Source organism: Armigeres subalbatus, chromosome 3 (genome assembly GCF_024139115.2).
Source record: "Armigeres subalbatus isolate Guangzhou_Male chromosome 3, GZ_Asu_2, whole genome shotgun sequence".
In the NCBI taxonomy this organism is placed as follows: Eukaryota; Metazoa; Arthropoda; class Insecta; order Diptera; family Culicidae; genus Armigeres; species Armigeres subalbatus.
The window spans coordinates 94,234,260-94,253,668 of NC_085141.1; the positions used below are offsets into that span (position 1 = coordinate 94,234,260).

General features: G+C 39.8%; 1 protein-coding gene across 2 annotated transcripts in view; it reads left to right on the forward strand.

Annotated features, from left to right (window-relative positions):
• LOC134227996 (protein 5NUC-like) overlaps positions 1 to 15,934 on the forward strand; it is a 62,820-nt gene extending 46,886 nt beyond the window's left edge. For both annotated transcript variants that reach the window (XM_062709751.1, XM_062709752.1), the window contains exons 3-5: positions 14,079 to 14,229; positions 14,295 to 14,551; positions 14,615 to 15,934. In XM_062709751.1, the coding sequence (XP_062565735.1) occupies positions 14,079 to 14,229; positions 14,295 to 14,551; positions 14,615 to 15,815 (1,609 nt within the window). In that variant the 3' untranslated portion in view covers positions 15,816 to 15,934. The remainder of the gene's footprint in view (positions 1 to 14,078; positions 14,230 to 14,294; positions 14,552 to 14,614) is intronic.
• The last annotated feature ends 3,475 nt before the right edge of the window (positions 15,935 to 19,409 follow it).

Genomic DNA, 19,409 nt, shown 5'->3' on the forward strand with positions numbered 1-19,409 from the left:
TCTCAATTTCGGCTAAACGGGTATCCCACAACCTCTGATCGCCCTTGACATACGTCCGAATTGCCGCATTCACAATCCGGTTGACTCGCTCCACCGGGTTAGCCTGTGAATGGTACTTGGAATTCAACCAATGACGGACATCAATCTGTTTCAGCATTTCCCTAAAATCTCGCGATAAGAAACAGGTCGCATTATCGGAGAATACCACTTCTGGGACCGAGTTGCGGAAAAACCATTGGTCCCGAAGTACTTTACAAAGCGTCGAGCTGTCGATTTTCCGGAATGGCCAAAGCATCACCCACTTGCTGAAAATATCAACAATTGATAAAATGTATTGGTTCTGGTTTTTACTCCGTGGCAAAGGCCAAATGAAATCAAGGGCGATTATTTGCCACGGATGTGTTGTAATACGCTGTTACCCAAAAGGTGGGGTCAGTGCAATATTGGGCGTCTTAGTTTCCTTGCGGGTGGCACATTTTTTAATGTGTTCCCGGATCTCAACAGCCATGCGTGGCCAATAAAATTGTTGCTTGATCCTGGAAATAGTTTTATCCACACCTAAATGTAATGAATTGTCATGATTAAGTTGTATAATTGACAGCCTTTCTTCTGGAGAGGGAATCCTTTTCAGTCGAAACGAGCGTCATGCAGCTGGTCTGGAGCCGCCAAGTACTTATACAGTTGCCCTTCCCGAATCTGATAATCGACCATATCTTCGGGAGCACTCATGGCCTTTTCTATCATGTCATGGTACCATGTAACCGCTGGATCTTCAGCTTCAGTAATCATATTAACTGCGCCCTCAACCCCAGAAGATGACGTTATAGGGACGCTTCGGGATAGAGCATCGAGAACTATGTTCTCTTTGCCTCTCCTATGTTGGATGGTCATATCATACTGTTGTAGAGAGAGGCAGATAGCAGATGAGTCCGTTAATAGGGTAAAATGTGCCCCATCGATATATCCCCTGAAGCTTCTATGGAGAAGAGTGCTGCCAGTGCTTCCTTCTCACACGCATGATAGTTCCGCTGTGGAGTTGTCATTTTGTGTGAGAAGTAAACAATAACTCGCTCATAGCCAAGATGAATACAGTGGTGTATTCATCTTGCTCATAGCCACCTTGCACTTGGGTTAGTACTCCTGCCACCGCCGGTCACTCGCATCCGGCGATAATAGTTGGCCATTCCTAGGAAACGTTGTAGCCTGGTAATCGTGGATGGTCGCTCGTACTCCACGATAGCTCGGACTTTCTCCGGATTACCACGCAAACCATCCGTTGAAAGCAAGTATCCTAGGAATGGCAACTCTTCAACCATAAATTCCGACTTATCTACATTAATAGAAAGATTAGCCATGGATAAGCGTAGTGCCACCTCCTTCAGCAGTCGCATGTGGTCCTCGAACGTCTCCGTGACTATGACGATATCGTCAAGGTACACGAAGACGTTCGGTTCCAATTCACCATGCCCCAATATCCTATCCATCAACCAGGATAGGGACGCTGGGCTGTTAACCAATCCAAAAGGTAGCCTGGTGAATTGGAACATCCCCTTTCCCTGGACGCTAAAAGCTGTATACCACCTGGAGTTTTTTTCAAGGGGGATTTGGCGAAAGGCTTCCGTCAAATCAATTGTACTCAAGTATCGAGCTCGGGGTAACTGGCTTAAAATGCGTCCAGGGTGTGGCAGGGGATAGGCATCCCATACCGTCCGCTCATTAATTTTTCTTGCGTCAAGGCACAGACGGACTTTCCTGTTGATTTAATAACCGGAACCACGGTATACAGACAACAAGGTAGGCTCGTAAAAAAATTGACACTTCAAGAATGACGCATATTTTATCGTTGGAGTACAAAAGTAAGCATGCTGAGACCGTAGAACATCGTCTCGGTTCAGCTTGTGCGAAGAAAGTACTTACGTCACATGTTTACAATCAATCTGATTGTTTACCCTCGTGATGAGCCTGCCTTGTTTTTTGTATGCCGTGACCGGCACTATATTCGAAGACTAACCGGAGTGGGCTCGCTCTATAATGCCTATCCTCAAAATTCTTTTGAGCTCAGTAGCCACTTTCTGCTGAGCTTTCGGGGAAAGAGTGTAAGGTGCTCTGCATACGGAGTGGTAGGCCGTGATCCGGTTCGGCTGTTTTGAAAAGCCTCTTGACATTTTCCAGCAGCGTCTTCTCTTGATCTGTAAGAAGAATGGGCGTTTGGGGTTCTGGTAGTTCCTGCTGACCGTTCACCAGTGCACAATTCTGCACGGTTGGCCAAATACGAAACCTGCGCCAAAAGTCCATGCCTAGAATACAGTTTACTGTTAGTTGCCGCACTACCAAGGTGGAAATAATCTTAACCATCCCTTGAAAGACAAATAGACAACCATAGGGAATAGACCTTAGCCGTGCGGTAAGACGCGCGTCTACAAAGCAAGACCATGCTGAGGGTGGCTGGGTTCGATTCCCGGTGCCGGTCTAGGAAATTTTCGGATTGGAAATTGTCTCGACTTCTCTGGGCATAAAAGTATCATCGTGTTAGCCTCATGATATACGAATGCAAAAATGGTAACCTGGCTTAGAAACCTCGCAGTTAATAACTGTGGAAGTGCTTAATGAACATTAAGCTGCGAGGCGGCTCTATCCCAGTGTGGGGATGTAATGCCAATAAGATGAAGAAGAAGAAGAAGAAGAAGGGAATAGACAAACCTTCCGAGAATAAAAAGCTCACATCCGTTCGCAGACTTAACTTTTGTAGGTCTGGTCAATGGATGAAGTTTTTTTTTATTTTCCATAAACTTCTTCACTTATAAGCGTTGACTGGCTGCCGGAATCTAGAAGACCTTTGGTTGGTATTCCATAAATTTTAATGGATACATAGGGTCGGTTATCATGAAATTGAGATAGGGAAATCGTAAGTGTTTCAACTGAATCTGTATTATAGTCCTCTTCTGAGACTGGCTCCCACATTTAAAGCGTATTTTACACCTCCCGTGAACGTGAACAAACTGTTTTTCGATAATAACTTCTTGATACATACTCAAATCGTGAGGGAATCATGTTCAAATGAAAGGCAGATGCTGCATTTAGTAGTGAGATGCGTAAAAACATGAAAAACATCAATAATATCAGATTTATGAGCATTCCACGGTCATGCCCAAGATGAATACACAGCTAGGTGTTTCAACCTGCCCAGTTTATGGAAGAGAAGAAGGCGGGGGTGAAATATTCATTTTCGGTGCAAAACATAAACAAACCGGCTGGCTCTCCCATACTAAAATCCAAGATGGCTGAATCGTGAATTTGGCAGATTGGAACACCTAGTGGTGTATTCATCTTGGTCATGCCTGTGAAATCATCGTGAAATCGTATCTGCGGTGAACTCATCGCAAGTGTAAACGCGACGGTGAACATGAACGTGGAGCTGTGGTGAATTCAAAAATACAAAGAGAATAGATTGATTTGGATTGGGAGTTCACTCCGACCGAGAGTGTTTACTGTTCTCGTTGAATCGGTTTCGGTGGGTTCCTGCTTTGTGTGTCACTGTCGCTCATTTTAATACTCGTATCGGTTTGGTCGGAAGGAAACTAACTCAGTAGTTTCTCATAAATGAATTGTGTTTCTTTTTTATTATTTGGTAATATTATTTTTTTCTTTTTAAATATTTATTATCAATCATTCGTATATTCAATCGAAAAATTTATATTTTCATAGATAGATTACTTCATTCATAAAAAAAATTATTCATTCTTCTTCTTCTTCTTCTTCTTCTTCCTCTTCAATGGCTCTATATTACCACTGAATCTTGGCCTGCTTCTTTACTCAATATTCCATTAACATTTCCACAGTTATTATTTGTTGTTTTATATTGTCTGTACCCGTCCATTGCATGGATATGTGTCTTATGTTGCAAGTACAAAGATACGCTATGGCCAGTGAGTCGAGATTGCCGAAAACCCGAAAAAAATCTTTTAGACCGCAACGAAAATCGAGAATACTCCGCCATTGCTGGCAAGGCTAACTAGAAACCATTGTATTTATTCATAATTTTATTTTTTTTATTTTATGATTTATATTTGATGTAATAGTTAATTTATGTACAAAAGAAATACGACTGTAAGATTTGGTTTTTTATTGGTGTTTTATTTTTATTAAATTATATTAATTTATACGGGTCTCCAGTTAGCCTTGCGAGCAAAGGCGTAGGATTCCCAACACAAATTCCAACGAGTTTTCATATTGTTTCTATATTTTATCTTTAGGAAATTTCTCTAAAATTGTGTTCATCTCTTCACTGTGGATCCATAGAGGTGCACTAAATATGACAATAGTTAGAAGTTTAAGGGATTTAGGGGTCAAATAGGCATCAAAGTGCGTTTTATGTGAATTTTTCATGTATTCTGTAAAAATAAATAATATTTACAGATAATTGTTGATACTATTTTCCAAAAATGTTGTACAGACATTGATGAATGTTTGTGAAACAATAACTAATGAAGTAAATCATTTCGCAAATGTTTTGTTTTGTGATTTATTGGATAAAATACGATTTTTAAATACTTCTTGATAGAGCCGATGTCGAACATTTCCAAACCATACCCGATTGCACAACTAGACAAGAGTTATCATATTATTTGAGAGTCGATGTGACAATAGATAGGATGAGATCGGAAATATTCTTTTCTCATGCCTTTTCGCCCAAATTCCTCTATGAAATTATATATCTCAATAATTTGTCAATTTAACAATGAAAATACCAAATACTCTTATATTGCATTGAAAAAATTGATTCGAGGGGTTTTTGAGGTCAACAAGCTCAGAAGCTTATTTTATATTAAAAATAAATTCACAAAAATGCGCTTTGATGATTATTTTACCCCAAAAACACTTAAATTTTCAACTTTTGCCAACAAAATATGTACAGTGCTTTTTGAGGATCCACAATGAAGAGGAAAACACAATTTTAGTACAATATTTTAAAGATAAAAGGACGAAAAATATGAAAAAAATTGATTTATGGGACATTGGAGTAAAACGAGCTCAATACAGTAGTATCCCGCGTCTATAAAAAATCACTCACTGAATTTCATTGAAAATTTTCTTTTGAATAAGCTCTCATTCTCCTCTGTCGTCCGTGAAAAAGGTTATCCTATTTTGTAAAAAAAATATATTTAATGAGCTTTTAGACTTGTATGACCCCAAAGTCCCCTATAATTCAATACATTCAATGAAATATATGATTATTTGTTATTTTCATTATATCATTGAAAAATATCGTTTAAATTAATAGTATTTTCAGTTTCGCTGGTAAAAAATCGCGTCGATCACTTTTTATGCACCTTTAAAATCGTCGCCAATATCTTTATTTTAAATCTGTGTTAATGCAAAGCCAAATCATTAAAACATACAAAAAAAGTACTCAACTTCTGGAAATAATCTGTTTATTGAAATCAAACAATTTTGTTCGTAGTTGATCTGACAGATTTTATGGCCATGTTTGCTGGCGACAATTTGCTTTGCGACGATTTCAAATTGACGCGGCCGGAAAATTCAAATAAAATGCATTTTGACACTTATTAAACACCACAATCCCTGAAATTTTCAACTTTTTCCAGCAAAATATATGTAGTGCCCTTCTGTCGATCCACAGTGAAGAGATAAACACAATTTTAGAGCAATGTCCTAAAGATAAAATGACAAAAAATATGTAAACTCGTGATGTATGGGACATTGGGGCAAAACGAGCCTCATAACTACATACAGAAGTTTTCCACGTCCTGGATTCTTAAATTCTTTGGAAAATTTCTTTTTGAATAAGCCCTTAATCTCTTCTGTAAGTTGTCGGTAAAGAAAGTTATTATTTTTTCGTCTTTTGAAAGCGGATTACCAAATGTGCAATGAAGGAAAAATATCATTTTTTTTTTTTTTTTATTACACCATCATTATTGTTCATTAATTATAATTTGTTCATTTGCTTATTTATTAAGTCACTGATTTACTAGGTTTCAAAATAAATTTATTGATTTATTTTTTTTTTTGTTGATATATTAGATTTTTGAGTGATTAGTTTATTAATTTCTTTTTAATTTATTAATTTACTGTTCATAAAAGCATAACTTTTCCATATAGATAGCAAATCATGTAAATATTGGACAGTTATGCTTGCAGCGGCAGTTTAGTAATTTATTAATTATTAATTGATTTATTTATAATTTTTTTTTTATTTATCAATATATTAATTTATTATTTCATTGATTTTTGAATTTATAAATTTGTTTATTTATCAATTTGGTAATTTAATAATTTATTAACATACCTTTATAAACTTATTATGAAATATTTTTTATTATTTTACTATTTTATTTTTGATTATTTTGTTATATTTTTTTTATTCGATAATTTGTAAATTCATTCATTTCTGAATTTATTAATCTAAAAAAATATCCATTTATTAGGTTTTCAAATCAATAATTTTGTAATTATATCGATTGTTCATTTTTTTAATTTATCAAGCCATTAATTTGAAGTCATTTATTTATTTATTAATTCGGGACTGATTTGCGATTTGGGCGTAACTTATTTTGTAAACAAACATTGCTTCATGAATTCCGGAGAATGCAAGCGTTTTCATCCTAAACTAATTATTCCCTTATCTGGTAGAGGAAAGCTTAATCTATCGGATCCATACCGTGGTTTTCTCATGAAATGTTTGTTTTAGCAGGAATTTGCCTTCCAACGTTTGTTTACAAAATAAGTTACGCCCAAATCGCAAAGCGGTCCCGAATTCTTTTGTTTATTCAAAGTCTTAGCTATATTAGTTATAAATGCTAGGCATACTTTTTCTGCTTTGCAACTACTGAATCATTCGATATGCTTCCGATATGCTTGTGCATCGTCTCTGTCGTTCACGGTGAACAGATTTTCAGAATGCTTTTGCCATTCGAACGTGAACGAGCTCCGTGGAATTTTTTTACCTGATTTACCAGAGAAAGCTTCTCTCCTCTCTGATATATACACCATATACGCCATATATCCACCACAGCAATACAGGGAGAATGAAGAATCTAACAAGATGTGTAGATTGCCTCTCTGTCGTTTTCATCCTGCCTGTCTGTCTGCCCTCGTTTTTTTTGGTACACACATGCTCGTATGCTCTTTGCGTTATGACCATCCACGAGGTACAGATATTAATATTAATTATCATTCAGAATGTTTGTGATTAGGTATACCTATATTAGTTTATTCAATAAAGTTGTTTATTTGAAACAGTTTATGTGAGTAATTTACATAATTTGGATAATGACTATCAAAAAAATCTTAGCACAGCAAAAATTATTGAATACATATTAAGACTTTCAAAAGTAAACACAACAATTAAATACGGTACGGATATACGATACGTGATCAATTGAATTTAATACACGAAAACTTGAGCAAAAATTGTTTTTTTTTTATTGGCGAACTGGTCAAATATTCAAACAGTAATTAACACTATTCGAACAAATGAATAATAAATTTAAAAAAATGAGATGAAGAAAAGTATTAAACAAATGACAAATGTAAGCCAAAATAGAAAGTCAAAAATGATATCTAGCAAAAGTAAAAAAAAAAAATTAAAAAACTTCTCATCAAATTAAACTTGTTACTACATGTCAAAATCAATCGTTCAAATGGGATAGAAGTCACTAGATAGAAAATTAGAAGAAATTACTTCTCTTTTCGTAAATTCGTATTTCCTTAACTATAATTGCATAATTGAACATTATTGTATTAATGTGTGGAACAGAATGAATCATGTGAATTACATGCTTCGTGGGTAGTTTTGCCAGAACTCCTTTGATGCGAACCAATCGAAAGATAATATTTGGATTCAGGTCAATTGATCACCGGAACTTGTTAATTCAGCTTTGAACGGTGCTAAATGTATACTAGACTGGCCCAGATTACTATGGGGAGAAAAAAATGTTGTCGAATTTTACGGGGCACCCCCCAGAATTGTGTCTTTGGGTGAGAAAATCAATCTCTGAAAATTTCAGCTCAATCGCTTGTTGCATAAGCTGGCGCATTTGATTTGAAGTTTGTATGGGGATTTCAGCCAAAATGTATAGGAAAATATACCTCCGTTACTCATTCGATCTGGAAATTGGTTCTGATTGCTCGATTGACCTCAGAACTGCAAAAACGGCAGTTGGTATGCTACAGAACAATTTCACAGAACATTGCATGATGATTAAATGAATTCTTATATAATTTTCGGCTGATTTATTAGGAGCTGATTTGTGTATTTTTGGGTTTTTTGATCGAATCGCATCAGCCGAAACCTATATAAAAGTTCATTTAATCATCATACAATGTTCTGTGAAATTTTTCTGTAGCATACCAACTGCCATTTTTGCAATTCTGAGGTCAATCGAGCAATCAGAACCAATTTCCAGATCGAATGAGTGACGGAGGTGTATTTTCCTATACATTTTGGCTGAAATCCCCATACAAACTTCAAATCAAATGCGCCAGCTTATGCAACAAGCGATTAAGCTGAAATTTCCAGAGATTGATTTTCTCACCCAAAGACACAATCCTGGGGGGTGCCCCGTGGAATTAGACAACTTTTTGTTTCCTGGGCCAGTCTAATGTATACATTTGGTAGCACAGTTGAAAATTTGCCATTCAGAAATCATTAAGTACATGTACCTACTGGCTTTTCATAACAAAATTCCCGAACATTTAAACGAAAAGATGATTAAAATTAATCAACTTGATCAATATCGTTCCGTAGATTACCCACTCAAATAATTCATATACATATATGCGACAATATGTTTCATTTTTATTTTCTTTGTTTACTACTGCACACTTACATGCTGCCTGCATTCGTGGGCAATAATTCAACACTTCCAACTAGACTCGATTGTCCACGACGATGTTCACTGTGAAATTATCGCTCTTTCTCACCTCTTGTTCATGTTCATGTTCACGGGAGGTGTACAGAGGGCTTAAGAAGGAGTTACGCCGAACGTGTAAGTATTCACGCATTTGGGTTTGGGTTTGACGGCCGGCGATTTTCGACCGCCTGAAATCCGTTTTTTTTTTGCAAAACGGACAATTCTGCGTCTCGAAGCCCTAAAAACCACATACTAGGCACATCATACCTCGATATTGGCGACGTTGTTCTATAACGAATGGTTAGTTTGTCTGCAAAAAAGACATTCATTGGCTCTGGGCGGTTTATAACCTTCGAGCAGGTATTGCAAGGTTCGTGAAGGTTTTGAGTTTCCCTCTCGAGGATCCTGTTGCCTCGCTGTGTGCTCGGCTAATGGGGTTCGTTTTTCATCTGATTTTTTAAAGCCTTCCTTCCTCAACAAAGTACTAGTTTTATCTTTAGGGCAGTTTCTATCTGGTTTTGTATTGTACTGCCACGAGCTGGCGTTCTTATTATCGTCTCTATTGGGCATTCCCATAGAAACTGTATTAGCCGACTTTTCAGTGCCGAAGACTTTGGCAAAAAGCGAAAAGTTTGAGGCATCTATTTGATGTCCCGCATCTAGCAGCTCTGGTAAGCTATTTATCGGCTTCCACATAGGCTTCGCCCATAGGATTCATCATCGAGCGGAACATAGTGTCCATATCAAAGAAGAAATCCTGAAAGGTTTCATTGCGTTGCTGTCTTCTCTGGTAGATTCTGGCACGCACTAAAGAATATAATTCTGGATGTGCGAAGGTTTTACGAAGTTCATAAATAAGATGCGCCAAACTTCCTAATCTCCCAGCAGATCTATTGGGCATATACCAGTTTAAAGCTAAAGGGCCAGTAAAAAGATGGAACGCAGAATCGAATAATTCCGTATCCGATACATGTTCTGATAGAGCCAGCTGAGACACAACCCGAGCAAAGCTTGAGAGCAAATCGATAACTAATTTTGTTCTTGTGAAATCGCCTAATTTTGATAACTCAGGGTGATATCCTTTTGGTCGTTTTAACAATTAAAAGATCAAAATCTACAGCAGAAAAATCTTACTGTGACATCAAATCGAAAACTATTCCTGCTATCGATGAGAGCAAATCGAAAACTGATTTTGATATTGGTTCCGATAACAAAATAAGTACACAGTTTGATGTCAGATTATACAATTTAGAAATCAACAGCAAAATGAGATCAAAATATGTAATCAGTCATGATGATTCATATTTGAAAACAAATTATGATTTCAATTTGATACCTATATCAAAATATGTTCTCTATATGCTGTCTGTATGTTTTCAGACTTTGCTCGGGAAGGTACAAAAACTCGTTCGATTTTAATCCCTGATCCGTTCCCGCGTATTTTTATACCTTCCACTTCGACACCGGTAATGATTTACGGTGGAAGAAATTGTTGGAAGGAGATTGATGGTAGAGTGAAGGCTGTGCCTGAAATTGGCTCGAACCTAGAGTAAAAGAGGGGGAACTCATTCCCTAGACTGCGCGTTACCGGAACCAAAGATTTCTTAATTTTACATGTGTATGATTCATATTATGATACTGATTTCTCGCGATCTGGATGATTGGAGGAGGTTGAACTTGTTGGTTTTACGCGGCGCAGCAAATTAAGTTCGTTTTCTAGCTTTAGCATTCAGCTGGATCAGCTCTTCCTGATTCCAATAATCCAAGACGTTGCAAAGAACCGAGAATATCTGATTCTGCCGGAGTTAAAGACGGTTGTAGTCCTACGATTGTCTGAGAGATACCCGAAGACGATACTGCACATGAAACTCTGCTTTCGTCAGTTATTTGTATGACCTCGAATAATTTCGTGAGACCTAGTTCGGAGTTTCCCTGATTACGGGCCTGGGTTTTGTTATAGAAATGTTCTTCTAGATATTTGAGGATTTTTCCCAGAATGTCATCTATCTGTGCTAGTGTAGTGTTTGTTGGGTTTCTCCGACCTTCTCGGCCCTAGATTGTCTGAAGAACCAGGTGCGGCGTGGTCAATGGACTTTGATGATTTTTGAAATGGTTTCGGTATGGCGAAGATTAGGATGGTTCGGCTGGGTGACGTCCCTTGGCGCGTGTGTGGGGTAGCAACAATCGGATTTTGGGCTTTCCGTAAGCGGGGGTGATCCCACCGGACCTCACAGAAGCCCTCACCTCCAAAGCATAAGTTGCCACACTCCCACCACGTGTGGCGCGACAAAATGACAAAATGTAGCTTGCCGGCCACCAGCCAATGAGCTCGCCACTTCTCTTTCCTCCTTTCCACCCCTCTCTCCCCATTCAACTTTCTCTATCTCTCCTGATCTGCTTGTTGGTCAGAGATACCAACCTCTAGGAACTGGTTTAGGTGAGTAGTGAGATACGAACGAGGGACATATCGTAGGACAGACGAATAAAAATTTAAATTTTGTGAGTTCAATTACTAACTAGAATATTCACTTTATTTTCGTCTGAGGTCTATTTTCACTGTAGCAAGTCTCCTTTATTGTACCCGTTGATGAAATCTCAGAAGTTTGCCTTCAAAATCAGAAACTTGCTTCCGTGGATGCTTTGCCTCTTCAGAAGCTTTGTTCGGAAAACACTTCATGGCCACCCTAAGGAAATAAACATAAGTCTCTAGGACGAGTTCAAAAGCTTTTTTGGGTGGTAACATATGATCAAAGCGTGGTGCTGTTTTGTTGGCAATGTTTTTGTTCGATCACATTGCTTTCACTCACTTAGGCATATAGGTAATTCAATTTATCCATGGATGCCCCCACTTGCTTGTTTCTACATTTTTTTCATGTTCTGAAAATGCAGCAGGATCGCCAAATGATGATTGTATTCTGACTGCAGGCAAGCGGAGGCCACTTGAAACAATTTATGCCATTGCACAGTGGGAAAAAACGGACAATGACACTTGGTGGTTCACTACCTGTTGCTGTCGACACATTGCCCGATTCCTTTGATTGCTAATAATGTAACGGTTAGTTCAATTCGCATTAGGCTTACTTCGATGGTTTCAAAGCAATTGAATATTAAATATACAAATTTTGTTTTATTATAGAACGGGTGGCCACTAAAAACCGGGAATTTCAATACTTCAAAATGTTTCTATGAGAACATTAATGATTTCAGAGAAATATTTCCTTATGTGAATGAATCCTTTGAATATTTAGAAATTGTCGCCCACACTTTTACTCCAGCATGTTCAGTTGTTTGCCGTCAAAACAGGAAGTACTGCAGTGCGCATTGCACAATTCTTTCAAGCGATCAAATACTGTGGGAACAGTACATGGCGGACCATTTTAAACGTGAAAATGTTTCGAAAACTGTTAAAATATTCTTGATCAACTGAGCTCCGTTGGTGATTGGAAGACCAAAGATGCGAAGCAACTCATCAATAGGCCATAAGACGAGTTTGTACAATCCCATTTAATTCCACCACTTAATTGTACCTTGGCAGATACGTATTTCGACCTCAACAGTAAGGTCGTCTTCAGTGTCTCGTACTCGACTCCACTTCTTCTTCTTCTTCTTCTTATTACATCCCCACACTGGGACAGAGCCACCTCGCAATTTGGTGTTCATTAAGCACTTCCACAGTTATTAAATGCGAGGTTTCTAAGCCAAGTTATCATTTCTGCATTCGTATATCATGAGGCTAACACGATGATACTTTTATGCCCAGGGAAGTCGAGACAATTTTCAATCCGAAAATTGCCTAGACCGGCACCGGGAATCGAACCCAGCCACCCTCAGCATGGTCTTGCTTTGTATCCGCGCGTCTTACCGTACGGCTAAGGAGGGCCCCTCGACTCCACTAAAAAGCTCAAAATAATTTTCTTAACAAATCATTAATAGGATTAGAAGCATCATCCGGAAATGGCAGCCGTCCAGCGGTCATGTGATACCTGCAAAACTAAACTACCTCGCACGCCGGACCACGGACCATATGCTATCATTCATTAATCTAAGTTTAAATACTAAGGCCTATTCTTTATACGTATATCAGATTGAACTGTACTGCTTTGTAGTTTTCTTCCCGATCTATTCTTTCCATTCCCGGTTTTAAGTGGCCACCCGTTAGTAAACGGTTCATTTTATTTTATTATAAGACTAAGGCCGAAGTGGCCTGTGCAGTACACAAAAGTCTTCTCCATTCTTCTCGGTCCATGGCTGCACGTCGCCAACTACACAGTCTGTGGAGGATCCGCAAATCGTCCTCCACCTGATCGATCCCCCTGCCCGCTGTGCACCTTGCCTTCTAGTTCCCATCGGATCGTTGTCGAGAACCATTTTAACCGGATTACTGCCCGACATTCTGGCTACGTGCCTGGCCCTCTGCAGTCTTCCGATTTTCCAAACTTGTTTTGACTGAATCTGGTCACATATAAGTTTTTGTGATCTATGCGTAACATGCGTGCTACTCGGGATGATGCGTTTCCGAATTTCTCGGCTGGTATCGTTATTGGAGGTCTCCAGTGAGCCCAAGTACCACCTTGATTTCGTCACCACCAATACAAACTCGTGGTGAGTGGCTTACCCGACCAAAACAGAATAACTAATTGATAACAAATTCTATTATCCGGTTATCTAAAATTTTGTTAACTGAACTTGTTATCATTTTGGTTGAATTAACATCCAACATAACAAAAATGATACCAGAGTTTTGTTCCTGTAATAACTAAATGAAAACAAATAAAGTTATCATTGATACCAACTTGATAACACATGTTGCTATACATGTTACTTATCGTAAATACTGATTAAGTTATCATTAAGTTTCCAACCATAACTGTTTTATCGACCAAAATAGTTAAATCTGCTTTGCCGACTTCGTTAGATATTGAAGTGATTGTACGGCATCTCCTCTAGGCACTCATCCAATTACGCTTTCTTGAGGAGCAGAAGAGAATAGCACTACGCTTTCTACAATTGTGCATTTACTGAAAACTGTTTATAGCCAAATAATGATGCCATGACCATTTTATGTAATCTATACGAATACCTATTTTCCCTTTGTTTGTACTATCTTTTTTCTTCTTCTTACTTCAAAATCGAACAAACATTTTTTTCTAAAGCCTATTAGTTTACATATCATTTAAATTTGTGCACACTGTTTTTCGCTTTCAGAGTTCGTGAATATCGAGCGCAAGAAGCAGCCGGTGGACTCCCCGTACTCTATCTGAACGCCGGTGACACCTACACTGGCACGCCCTGGTTCGCCGTCTACAAAGACAACATCACCGCTGCGTTCCTGAACATACTCGAGCCCGACGCCATCGTAAGTCCTGAGCCACGCCAATCCTTGATAGCCATTTGTTTTACACAATCCCTGCATTTTATCAGTCCCTCGGTAATCACGAATTTGATGAAGGAGTCGAAGGCCTCGTCCCGTTCCTGAACGAAGTTAACTTCCCGGTGCTGACGGCCAACTTGGATCTCTCGAAAACTCCCACGATGCAGGATACCAAGTCGCTTCAGCACTCGATAGTGTTCACGAAGGGTGGTGTCAAAATCGGTGTCATCGGTTATCTGACGCCGGAGACGAAACAACTGGCGCCGATTAATACGGTGGACTTTACCGACGAAATTGTTGCCATCAAGTAAATTTTCATTTGGGTTTTGTTCGTTTGTTGAAACGCATTACAACTATTGTTCCATTACAGCAAAGAAGCCGAGGTTCTCAAAGCCCAAGGGATCAAAATCCTGATTGCTTTAGGGCATAGTGGATTGGAGCGTGATCGGGAGATTGCCGCCAGTTGTCCCGATATCGATATTGTCATCGGAGGACATTCGCACACGTTTCTGTATTCTGGTACCGTGCCCGATATTGACCCTTCGGAGGGTCCCTACCCGGTTATGGTGACAAACGAAGCGGGACGAAGCGTCCCGGTGGTTCAAGCCTATGCCTACACCAAATATCTGGGCTATATGAAGGTTGAATTCGATGACAATGGAAATCTGGTGTCGTTCGATGGTAGTCCGATACTGTTGAATGGAAGTGTGCCTCGCGATTCGGACGTTTTGGAACTACTGGAAGTGTACCGTCCGGGTATTCTGGAGCTGGAGGAAGTAATTGGAGAAACGAAGGTGCTGCTGGATGCCACCAGGTGTCGGTTTGAGGAGTGTAACATTGGAAGCATGATCGCAGATTCAATGGTAACGGTTTACACCATGTCTTACGACAACTCTAGTGATAGTTGGACAGATGCGGCAATTGCATTCATTCAGGGTGGCGGAATAAGGGCATCGATCGAGGCTGGAAATATCACGAAAAAGGATTTGAAAACGGTTCTTCCGTTTGGCAACGCAATAATTTTGGCCGAGGTTACGGGGGAGACAATCATGCAGATGTTGGAGCGAAGTGTTTACAGATACAATGGGAATAGTGGTTTTGGCGAGTTCCTGCAAATGTCAGGAGTGCATGTGGTATACGATTTGAGCAAACCCCCAGGTCAGCGTGTTGCCTCGGTGGAGGTACTATGCACAAGATGTGCCACTCCGTCCTATGGACCCATTTATACTTATGATCGTTACAAGATCATCATAAGTCAGTTTTTATGGGAAGGCGGCGACGGATATGACATGTTCAGTGGGCGTAACTTCCAAGTACTTCAATGGGGAGAGTTCGAGATGACGGAGGAATACTTGAAGGAGTTTTCACCCATCTATCCGGCCATTGAGTGGCGAGTTGTTTTGAACGGGGAAGTTAATCCGGATGATACGACTACGACCACATTGGCGCCAACAACGACGACGGGTGGAACTACCGGAAACGGTGATGGTGCGGCTGGAAGTCTTAAGGCTACGACGGTAACCGTCGTGGCATTAGCATTTGTTTGTATGTTACAAAGAGTTTTTATGTGATAAGTTGACTGATGTTTCAACTCAGGTTCAAAGTAGTTGCACTTACAGAGAAAAATATTCCTATAGGATTAAGAACAAAAATAAATAAAAAATGTGTACAGAATTTTTTTACTTTACTAGATCTGTCCATGCCGACGTGGTCCCTTTAACTTTCCGTGGTGACAATCCAGGAACAATCCCAGTTTTCTTGTACGGCTTTCTATATCCAGGTTTTGACGTCACCCAACGGGACGGATGACGTGTAACGCTGAATCTGATTTCTGACTCTGGCAAGAAGATCTGTCTTGATGTTGCCAGGTACTCCGCAGTGCCCCGGAACCCAAGCTAAGGTCGTGTTCGGTAGAATGTTTGCTGGTTAGAGCGAGGATGAGTAGGTGGCTGTGGTGACTGCTTCGACCGAAAATATGCTGCATATATTCGGGAGACAGTGTCTGAGACAGTGACACTGGTCCCGGTGACCCCAATGCCGAATCCGCACGGCCCAGAAACCGACCCATTCGTAAACCTGTGATGTGGAAATCTCTGTTAAGGAGCTCGGTCGCCAATCTTCTTCACCTTTTATTGAGCGCAAAATTCGATCCATCCAGTGAGGAGAGGGGTCCTGTATTCTTCGGAGGTGGCTGCGGCGAACGAGGCGACTTTGCGGTAAATGATTGTAAGCGAATGTTGGTGAAAAGTCAAGATGTCTACCTCGGTACATGCAGATGCGGCTGGTGTTGAGAGAAACAATCCTAGGACGGCTCGAACGTAGGGATTGAAAGTCAGCTTCAGAGTTTTAACGAGTTTACGGTGGGCGATTCAGGTAAGTTCCAAGCCGTAGAGTTGGCGGCTATCAATGATCTTTAACTAGGACTACCTGTTATTGATTATGATGAGGATTAGACAAGGTCTGGTCCGACAACTTACTTTGACTTTTCGGAAATGCAGAAGGAACTAGAGGCTACGGTCAATGGAACTTTCACAGTCTTCTTGTTGGGAATGGGCTGGCCACCCAACATAAGGCGCGGACAGAACAGCTGATGCCTTCACCTCGAGTTCTTGTACGCATTTGCTGGCTGTCATAGCCTAAGCAGTTGGCCCAATGGAGCACGGCACTGGCAGCGGATTGTGCCTTAATCCGTGTACAACCGGGCGTGTCGCCAACGACAACCAGAAGAATGTCTACTGCATATACAAAGATGTATATTTTGGTGGGGAGGTAACGAAACATCTCATTCATACCCAGGAAGAATAACATGACGGCTATAACGGATCCCTGTGGTTCATGCGGTTTTCTTCGAAGAGGACCCCAAACATTGATTACCGACCATAACTTGAAAATAGCGCCCTGTGAGGAAATTCCGGACAAAAGCAAAGAGGTTGACGGATAATCTACACTTTTTCAACTGCTGGAGGACGAGAAGGGCACGAGTCCTGTTGAAAACCTTGGAAATATGCAAGGAAACTAGCTCCACGGGCTTGCCGTCGTTGATGGCGTTCTGTTCTACATACATCTCCCAGGTATGCGAAATATGCTTGGCTGATCAACTTTAGAAACCGGATTTTGGCGGAGGGAAGAAACCATCATGAAATCAGCAATCCCATCGGGACCTGATGATTTTCCGTTTCTCATAGGGTCTGTTCACAAATTACGAAACGCAAAAATCTGAGTTTTTGACTCCCTCCCTTCTCCACGTTTTTTGTTACGTAACATTTTTAGTACCCCTCCCTCCCCCATATAACGTAACGCGGCAGTTTTTTTTCCTTCTCTGAAGCATGTAGGTTTTGGTATTTGTTGATCACTGTTAGAATAAAGACGACACATGATAAAAAACCAAGGATATCAAGAATGCAGCTAGTAGAAACGAAAATAGAATTTGCGACCATGATCATGATTTGCGACACTGTGGAATGGTGGATTCCAAGCCTTTTGCCGATCCATCTGTGCGACTGACCAGGATTGTCGATCACCGCGCCCAAGATTTGCTAGCGTAGCTCTTCTTGTTTCAAATGCATCTTGAACAAGGGCCTCATACGCCTGTCACTGGCGAACAAAGCTCGTGTACTCTTCATCGAAGCTTAGATCCGGTGTTAGGGCGCAATCGTTAATGTGAACATTTTTATATTCGGTTATTCTTTTTCGAGTCCCTCGAGTCCCTATATCAAGCAGGTATTTCAAGCATATCACATCGTTATATTGCTGCATGATTGAGTGTTTAATTTTGATAAAATATCGAAAACAAAAGTGTGCATAAAAATTGCCTCGCCATAACAAAAAGGTGGTAGAGAATTAACACTGTTGTTTACAGTTTAGAACCAAATCCAGATGTCGCACATGTTGGGGTAGGGATTTAGTGCTCCGCCTTCTCCCCCTGATCTTGAAAACCAAGTGGGTGTCATCCATATCTCGCGCAATGGGCTTGTTTTGCAGCCAACATTGCGCGACTGGTCCCCACTGACATTTCTGGATCCCAATGGGAATCAAATCACATGTTGGTAAACAACGCAAACACTACCATAAACTTGACACTCTAAACTAATATTACCCAAAATTTCATTAATTTTTACCCACGCAATAAAAAGTTACACCCAAAACAATGTGTCGCATTTTTTCCGAGCCCAATCTTTAAATAGTTTAGCGGAACTGTTCTGTCGAGAAATACAATATTCGCTTGGTATTTTAACGCATATCAGTCCCGTTTTACTAATGACACACTGGTGGTATAAGTACCATGCTACAAGAATCATGAAATGAGTATCAAACCAATTATTGTCTTTATCAAAGGTAGTCTTGGAATCGTTTTTTATTGTGATCTTGTACCATGGTACAAGTGCCACAGGTATGTCCTTAGTATTATCACATACAAACAGACGTAACACTGATAAAATTCCCATCGTTCATGCTCTGAACGGTCGTTTTAAATTACACTGATTACTTGTTTCACACCTAGAGGCGCGCACATCGTTTACCTTTCGATTTGACATCTCACACTAGCGCCGTCTGTTGACAATGTCGTACTAAACATAATTTCGTGCAACATGCACGCGAGATGGTGATAATGTAACTGGGCGATGAATTTTTCAGGAAATTGTTCTAGTTGTTACGTCTGTTTGTCTGTGGTATTATTTTAGCTTAATTTCGATAATAACTAATATACGATAACGATAAACATATAATTTTTAAATTGAACTGGTTGAAGCTGTTGAGCTAAAATGCAACTGCTTAGAATGAAAACCTTCTTGCCTCTATTAACTTTAGCTTGGTTTGAGAGATCTAATAATAAAATACAATACCAATAAAAGCGTTACTCTCGATGTCGTTCCATAAAATAATATAATCTGTAGAAATCGTGAATATTGATCGTGAGACAAAAAAATTGAGCTGTCTTCTTCTTCTTCTTCTTCTTATTGGCATTACATCCCCACACTGGGACAGAGCCGCCTCGTAGCTTAGTGTTCACTTAGCACTTCCACAGTTATTAACTGCGAGGTTTCTAAGCCAAGTTACCATTTTTGCATTCGTATATCATGAGGCTAACATGATGATACTTGTATGCCCAGGGAAGTCGAGACAATTTCCAATCCGAAAATTGCCTTGACCGGCACCGGGAATCA